We start from the raw sequence: 9,672 nt of genomic DNA, 5'->3' as shown, positions 1-9,672 counted from the left end.
GAGGTAGTGAGCCCAATTTTGCGCTATCTTTATTTAGATCGTGTCCTTTTAGTCAACAAATAGAATTTTCCATATTTTCAATAATATCATTTTTGCAGGTTTAAATTCAATGTTTCGCCTCGCTGTTTTTATTAGTTTCTGCTCTAAACACGATGCGTGTTAGTGGCATTGAATAGCTAGATGGAAGTCATCTTAATCAAATAGCTATTAAATCCTTTTATATATTAAATTATTTTCTTATTATAATATGTGTATTAAAATTACTTTATTAGTATATCATTTTATTATGATGGTTATTTTAAGGTATTTTAACAGAATTAGGTGTGTGAGGTTGAAGAGAATACGAGGATTGTGGTAGCTATCACAACTTGAATGCGGAGGTGGAAGATATCCAACATTGTATGTTGTTCCATAATTTGTATCTTGGAAATTTCACCAAAGTGTAAAAAAACAGTTTCAAACATTTTGGGAGTTAAATGGCCTTTAATTACGACGAATGTTTTTTTTAAAGAGAGTGGTTTTATTCGGGTCTTCCTAGTTTTCCTATATCCACTGGGAGTTTGTTAAGTGTCCCACCATTCTCTCAAAACATGCACTTGTATTTGTACAATTGGCGACATAGGTACTATGTTCTACCATGACAAGAAATGCTTTTCAAACTAAAATATATGAAAATAATTTCAAAATCGATCCCGTTTGCAATGGAGTGATCATTTTATAGATTAGATTTTAACTTTATATATGGTATATATGAATTTGAAATTAATGGTGTCGTTTTTCCAATCCCATTCGATATCACCAATATTTCTTTAATTTAATAAAGAAAATAAATTCGATTTCACGAATATTTCTTTAATTTAATAAAGAAAATAAGGAAAATACCTTTGACATGTCATGATTAAACATTTTATTGATCATTAAAACTAGAAATTAGATTTAAAGTTAAGTAATAGGAACATCGAGGATGAAAACCACTTCCTCTTAGAATGCCTTATGTGTAACCACATTAGATCTCAGTTTCACAATTTTTGTTACAATACTGACCTTCCTAGCCTTTTACAATGTCAAAATTATAGTGAGCTCGGGAGGCTTCTCACCAAGATTTTTGATCATAGGAATAAAATCTTAAATGAAAATAAATAATTTGTTTCTTTAGGTGCGATAGACCATTGTTTGATCTCAGCGGACGTTAACCATCATCATCATCATCATCATCATGAAATTGAAATGATTATTATAATCCTCCCTTTTTCATTTGACACAATAACTTTTTAATTAAATAAAGAAAATATTTGAAAAAAGTATTATGATTAATCTATTTAAAATAGTTAGTTATGTTTATGTCTTTCCTCGAAGTTGGTAAACAACTTCCAATTTCAATTTTCGAAAAGAAAATGTAAGAAAAGTTACATACGAGTTATATGAATCTTGTAATGAAAATATATAAAGGTATTTTGGATGTTGGGAATTGTATTATTACTTTAAAAAAATATTAGTAAAATTAAATGAGAAAAAATTATTATATTAAATGAATTTTCTAAGGGGGTCATTTTATTGCAAGCTTCATTATTTCTCCATAACCACTTCAAAACAACTTTGTGTCTAACCATCATCTATCAACCATCCACCCATCTTCTTACCATTCACGGGCCAAACAAATTCACAAATTGACCATGTAACCATCAAATCGACGCCTCAATTTAATTTGTTTTGGAGTTATTTGAAATGTTTATAAAAGAAATTTGTTCGGCCTTATCCTATACGTTGATGTACCAACATTTTACATGTTAATGTGATAAGAAGTTGAAACCAATGAGGTTGACATAGTTGGTTTTGAGTTCTTTAACAGAGTCTCCACCAACACGTGCAAAAAATGTTCAGAACGGTATGAGTTCCCATAATCTTCAAAGTGGCTTTGTCATAAACCAAGGTTGCCTCATCTATTGTCTCAAATCCTCCAAACCACATCCACACTTATTTTCAAGATGAATATATGTTACAAATTCCCCCCATGGATGCCTTTTCACCCCCTTGTGGTGTGTGTTTGTAGTCAAGGAAGTTGTCTACCTCTCTTTTTGAATCTTCTATGATTCAACAATCATTTACTAATATTATAAAAATCTTTGACTTAACATATTATTTCCATGCTCAACCTTCATAGAAGGTTTGGGAACTTTTATAAATTCTTCTTGAATTTCTGTGTATTAATTACAACTTCCAAACAATTCACATACATTCCTGTGAATGTTCTCTTCCATTGCATTGAGGTTACATCTAATTTGGGACTAACTTTCTATCCATTACTATTGTTTTCTTCATAATTTAGGGACTTCATTCGGCTCACTACTCATATAACCTATGATGGCGGATAATATTTTGTTATTCTTCTCTTTATCTCCATGTTGATGTAATCATTCATGTGGTTATTATATCTTTAGAACACCATGGAGCATTGGATGGAAATGGATGGATGAAATGGTTTATATTTCAATAACCAAGGGTCTTAACATGTATATACAAGTATTTAATGAGGATTCAATGTCACCTATCTATCTATAACCTATTCATCATCGATAGGATTACAATTTGTGGCATGGAAGTAAGAAGATATCACTGACAAAGCCACCCATTGGAGTAACATTGATAGAAACAACACATGTGTGACTAATATCAAGGCACGAATCCCCATTTAAAACAAACAAAAACATCAACATTTTGAAGCCTCAATTTGGTTATTTATGGGTTTGGATTTCTGGATGATATGGTCTTGAGGGGAAACAAGCTAAGGTCAAGGTTGAAGACAAGAATTGCGATTTTGGAGACAAAGTTGAGGAGGAACTGTTCACTTCTATTTCTTAGTAGCAAACCACCACCAAGGTTGAAGGTTAAATTCTTATCCTAACAATTCTCCCTTGTTTATTTTTTTGAATAATTCCTTTGCTAACACATAAGCTACTTGGTGGTCCTTTCAATCCATGATTTCATAGCTCTATTTGAATTGTAACAATGACCAATGAAAATGTCATGCAACATAATGATATTGTATTTCCTTCTTCCCTACTAGTCATTGGAAAATTCTCTTTATATGTCACCATTTTATTGTTCTTGAGATCTCCATTAGAAACACTAATTGTGTTTGACTTCATGAAAAATGGTTAACTCAAGAACTTCTGCAATAATGTAACTATTGGGTGTTCCTTTTAAAGCTTCCCAAATATGCTAGTTTATATATAATTGAAAATTTGTTCAAATATTTTTTAAATATAATATAAGAATTTCATGTTTAATAGGAAAGAACTAATATTCTATTGTAAAAAATGCATACTTACATGTCCATTACTAACTCCACTATAGAGGGAGGGTAGCACAAGATTCAAATCCAAGATCTCCGGTTCGGTGAGACTTCATTCCACGACCATCTCCGGTTTGGTGAGACTTCATTATATGACCATCACCACTTGAACTACCAAAAAAAATAAATATATATTAATTTCAATTACTTTTTATAATTAAATATAAAATTAATAAATTTTATATAAAAAAAACTACAAAATATTTTATATAACGTAAATCAATTTTGTTATCAATATTTTGTAAATATTAAATATTCAATCGCTATGAATGAACGATACGTCACCCTGATGCTAAGCTGTGTATTCCTTCTCTCTTGCGGAGTTCTTTTCTATAAGCTTTATAACTATAGACAACTGATTCTACATTGATATGATTTGAATTTACGGGGTTGTAAAAGGCAAGTTTTAACCATTAATGTGAATTGATTACCAATTTCACGGCAGCCTTTCTTCTGTCCAAGTTAAAGTTAAAGTTATAGGCGCCTATAGGTTGAAAATTAAAGTTGTACCACGTCTGGAAAAGATTCAAACTCGGCAGTAAAGTGGACATTAGCACGTCCCGAAAAGATTCAAGGTCAGTGGTCCAGTTGACATGCGAAGTTGTTATTGGAGCACGGCAATAATATTGAGAAGAGTCGAGACAAATTATGAGTAAAGCAAACCTATAAGAGCCATTGACGCAGAGAATTTCGTACATGCTATTTTTTTGGGTTAATTGTTCCGAGGCACAAACATTAGCAAAACGACATAGAGGAAATGTCTATGCCTATTGCAATGATTATTGAATGTCCTTGCAAACGACGGAAGGGACACCGATGGGCAAATGGACGTCAATAAATGTTTGCCTATGTTTCAATAATCAACGATAATCTCTGTAAACGACGAAAGGGACGCCCATTGAGAAAAAGCCATGAAAGAAATGTCCGTTATGATGTAATGCTCAATGATAATATCTGCAGACTACGGAAGGGACGCCAATGAGGAAAAACGCATGAAGGAAATGTCTGGCTATGTTTCATTGCTTACATATCGTCTCTGCAAACGTCAATGTGGCTTGAGTTATTGGTTTTGTTGTTTCATTGTTTTCTTAGTTTTGCCACTAAAGTGCAGAATCAATTAATGAATGGAGGAACATAATTAAATTAGTTTTTGTCAATATACTTTGGTGCGGAGAGAATGTATCACTAAGTTAATTGTGTGATTATGTTATATATTGATGGCTTTTGTTGTGCTTAGCTCTTCAATAGCATCAACATGTGTGTAAAAAGGTTAAATGCATGATTGATTCTCATTTGGGAGATAGAGAATGTTAGAGGTTGTTATGCCTTAAATGAGTTGAATGGGAAACTCAAAAATTGTGGTGGTGAAAAGAACATTGTTGGGGAGATTTCGTGGGGATAAGTGCCAGTCAGAAAAATGTGATATGAAAATTGTAATTTGTCATTTTTGTATTAAGCATTAAATTGCCCCTTCGAATAATTCTTACATTAGAATGTAGGAAGACTTTGTTTCTTAGTGGTTAGAGCCTGTTGAGAGATTTTCTCAACAATATTCTCCTATCTTTGAAATTGTTGGATCTGATGACCACTGTTTATGTGGCTTACAATTCGGCTTTGGGTGATGAATACGAACTAAATTATGAGAGAATTTCAGTACAATGTGTGCTTCTCCAAATCTCTTGTATAAAAAACAATTATTATTAAAAGCAATGATCCAACCCAAGTTTCAATAGCCACATATGAAAAGAAAGGAAACTGTTACATCTCATGACCACTATTTATGTGGCTTATAATTTGGTCTTGGGTGATGAATACCAATTGAATTATGAGAGAATTTGAGTATAATGTGTGCTTCTCCAAATTTCTTGTATAAAAACAATTATTATTAAAAGCAATGATCCAACGCGAGTTTCAATAGCCACATATGAAAAGAAGCGACACCAAATGGAAACACCACCTTTTCAGAAATCATTTTTTAATAAATTAAGGAGATGAACAAACTTACGAATCTGAAAAACTATTGGCATACTTTTCATATTTCCATTGGATCATGAATTAGATGAACAATATTCCCTTGTTTTGGAATCTCAACCATTCATTTTATTGAAAATATAAATTCCTTAAGCCCAATTCCAATATAGACCGAAACGCTACATTTCATAATTAAATTTTTAATAAATTACAGTGATAACCACTTTTCACAAATCAATTCTTAATAAATTAAGGCGATGAACACACTTAAGAATATGAAAATAGATTGGCATACTTTTAATATTTTCCATTGGGTCATGAATTACATGAACAATATTCCCTTGTTTTGGAATCTCAACCATTCATTTTATTGAAAATATAAATTCCTTAAGCCCAATTCCAATATAGACCACGCCTTCGGGATAATTATACAAACTTTTCAGAATATATATATATTCACTAACATAGTTACAAATTTAAAATGATATTAGATGATTAAAATAGTTTATGTTTAAATTTGTGGATTATATCAATATTTTATATTCAAATTAGATTAGTAGATAATATGACTTAAGATTCTGAATTATTAAAAATCATAAATACAAACTAAAGTATAAAAAATTACATAAGCACATTTTTTTAATAAAAGCAATATTACATATAAATACAGGAAGCGATATTTCAAGAGAAACAAATTATCTTGGACACGATCTTATATCTCAACTACACACTAATCTAGGACGCTATTTAGTTAGAGATAATTTCTCAACCAATTAAATTGTGCAAATGATAGATGGAAACCCCGTTTAGTAAAGCTTAAAACTCTACCTATAATGACCAATAATTCAATCATTATTTATGAGTGCATTGCACTCATAAGACAACTAAGATCTATATTCTATAATAATTATAACATCATTCTAAATTATTATTATTAGCATTTACTATTAAAAAAATAATATATAAGTTAAAAATGTATTTTCACAATATCATGGGTCAATAGCATGACTTATCAATACTAGATATCCAAAATACCATAATACACATTATATGGCATTTGTTTCTGTGAAATTTTTTTAGTTAATCAATTTAATTAAGAGTACATAAGCATATAACTACTTTAGAGATAAATATGAATATATAATTTCTGTACATTATTATAAAAATTCTAAAATATTTCATGGACACTAAATCCTAACGAACAACTTAATAATTAAATTAAAATCTTAAAAATCTCGTAAAAGTTATTAATAATTAAACTAAAATTTTACAAGTCTAAGAGTTACAAACAATATAATATTTAAATTTCTCAATTCGGATGAGGGAGAGAACACGGCTTCGCTCGGCCTAGGGTTTCTGCAACCCCTGCTACGGCAGTCTACCCCTGACAGAGTTCAGCCTTGACAGACCCTGGGCGGATCTGTGGCCTTTCGTTTCCTGCAAGCGATCGGAGGAACCATGCAGCCCCCTCAGGGGGAGGGCGATGCGCCTCCCCCAAAGGACGATGGCCAAAAGCAACAAGTTGGAGCTAACGACAAAGAAGAGAGGCAGAACGAGGACAACACGGACAACAGCGAGTATCAGGACAATGATCAAGCTCAGAAGGACAAGCCCAAAGTGAGCTCATCCACATGCAGGCCAGTGGCCACTCATAGGCCAAAAGTGGAATTTCCTAGTCACCGAATCAATGCCAGAATACAGTTCATGAGGGATCACGCGTTGATAGGCAAGTTTATTGGACTTTGGCCGACTGAGAAAGCGCTAAGGGGCTGGATAAACTCCAAATGGAATCCAAAGGGTCACATCACTCTGCAACTAGGGCCAAAGGGTTTTTTTACAGCCGTATTTAACTGCTTGGAAGATCGTAACAGGGTTCTGGACGGAGGTCCATACTTCTTCAACTCCGCGGGCCTATATCTCAAAGGGTGGGTTGAACGCTTCAATCCTGATAAGGAAGATCTTAGTTGTGCTCCTGTTTGGATAAGGCTGTATTCGCTCCCTTGGGAATACTGGGAGGAAGATTCCCTACAAGAAATCGGAAATGCTCTAGGCGAATTCATCAATGTAGCAGAGGAAACAAAACTGTGTAGATACACATCATATGCCCGGATCTGTGTCTACATGGACCTCAAGCAAGCCCTCCCAGATACGGTAAGTCTTTTCCATGATGATATTGAATGGATACAGCTGATAAATTATGATCATGTACCATTTAGATGCAGGAAATTCCATGATCTAGGTCATCTCTTCAGAGATTGTCCTCTAAACAGAAAACCCCCATCTCAAATGGACTCAGACAATCCTGCTCCTGATGGGTTTACCAAAGTCGTAAATCACAGAAGAGGTCATAAGAAATCGAAAACCAATACCAGGACCAACCCAGCTACTTCGTCAAAACACTTAACTAGCAATAGTTTTGCTGCTCTGGCGAGTGAGGATGTTCAAGAACCTGAAAATATACCTCTAAATGACAAGGAAACCAGTAAAGAAAAGAAAACCGGGGTCTCACCGCAGCCAGGGGAGAGCCTGTTCAACAAATCGACCCCTCACACCCAAACCAAACTCCCAGCCTGGAGTTTCCAAGGAATGGAAGTCGATAATCCAGCACCCAGCTCAAAGGCTGTAGAGGAAACAACTGAAGACTACCAAGAGCCCCAACTCATGGAGGAAGACCCTGAGAATATAGATATTGGTGAACTGGACATTCTAGGACTAGAGCAGGCATGCAAAACAAGAAACTTTGATAAAATCCCAGATCGGCAAGTTGACAACCTGGTGGAGGTCCTCACTCGCGCACAAAAAAAATACTCTCTGGGGGTCCAGATTGGTAGTCAATGGGATGGAAATTTCATTACCAAAGACAGCAAAAAGCGAGGGAGGAAAACCACTCTCGAAAGAACTATCAGAATAGGAGAAGTGCTAGTTGAGTCAGGCAGATATGCCAAGCTGACCAAGTATTTCAACATCAACCCCAACCCTTCTCAATGAAGCTGATCTCGTGGAACATTAGAGGGCTTAATAGCCCAAGGAAAGGCAGGCTTCTAAAAAATATGCTTATGCAGGAAAAACCTAATATTCTCTTTCTGCAAGAAACAAAATGTAACTCGACAGTTTTGGAAAAAATGGCAGCAAAAGCTTGGCCAGGAGGGTTGGTAACGGCTGTTGATGCTCAAGGGGCATCAGGAGGACTTGCAGTTCTCTGGGATGCGCGAGTGATTCAACTTGACAATATACACACAAGCAAGAACTTCATCCAAGAAATATTTCACATAATCGGCACCAACATCCATGGTCACATGACTAATGTGTATTTCCCTCAAGAAACTATACACAAAGCTGAAATCCTGGACACCTTATCAGAGCTCAACTCAAACAGGTTGCACCCACTATGGATATCTGGAGGTGACTTTAACATGATCGCAAGACTGGAAGAAAAACAGGGAGGCAGAAACAGAAGCAACAGAGATGGGAACATTCTAAAAGACTTCATACAGAATAATTGGCTGATAGATCTACCTTCAAATAATGGCATGTTCACATGGAACAACAAAAGAGAAGGCTCACAACAGATAGCTTCACGCCTTGATAGATTTTTACTATCAGACAATGCAATTCATTTGGGGGGAGAATTCATTGCTTCCATCCTACCGATATCGGGCTCTGATCACTGGCCAATAGCTTTGCAGTGGAATCGACCAGGCAACAACATTCGGCGTCCTTTCCGGTTTGAAGCTTTTTGGTTAACCCATCCGGATTTCAATGAATTAGTCAGATCAACATGGCTCAATTTTAATCCCTCTAATGGCTCTAAGATGTCTAAATTCCAGCAGAAACTAAAGCACCTTAAAGGTGAAATCAAGCACTGGAATCATACATCTTTCGGCAACATTTTTCAAGCACAGAAAGCCCTTAATCAAGAAATGAAGAATGTGCAGCAGAGGATCATAATCGAAGGATGCTCTGAGGACCTAGAAAAATAGGAACAAACTCTTGAAACCCAAATCCTAGCCAGAGAAAAACAGGAGGAAACACTCTGGCGACAGAAATCAAGAGTAAAGTGGCTGAAGGATGGGGAAAAAAACACAAAGTTCTTTCACAGAACCACAGTGCAGCACAGAATGAACAACTACATATCCCACATCAAAAATGAGCAGGGAGCAAGGATTGAGACGCACGAAGGCATTGAAAATGAATTTCTCAGGTACTTCAAACAAGCCCACCAAGAGCCCAACATAGATAGAACGCCTGCTATTGACAAAGTTCTGAGAAACATTCCCAAATTAATCACAGAGGAGCATAATCTTCTCCTTCTTCGTCCCACAAGCCTTCAGGAAGTCGAGAATGTTGTG

General features: G+C 35.0%; 1 protein-coding gene across 1 annotated transcript; it reads left to right on the top strand.

Moving 5' to 3' along the window:
- The first annotated feature begins 8,445 nt into the window (after nt 1-8,445).
- On the top strand, nt 8,446-9,303 carry LOC149209823 (uncharacterized). The gene has a single exon (XM_089398760.1). The coding sequence runs from the start codon at nt 8,446-8,448 to the stop codon at nt 9,301-9,303; it is 858 nt and encodes a 285-aa protein (XP_089254886.1).
- Nucleotides 9,304-9,672: the final 369 nt, after the last annotated feature.

This window comes from Pinus tabuliformis, chromosome 1_2 (assembly GCF_031772625.1).
Source record: "Pinus tabuliformis cultivar Carrire ecotype Pingquan chromosome 1_2, CPIR1, whole genome shotgun sequence".
NCBI lineage: Eukaryota > Viridiplantae > Streptophyta > Pinopsida > Pinales > Pinaceae > Pinus > Pinus tabuliformis.
This window is presented reverse-complemented; position numbering and strand designations above follow the sequence as displayed.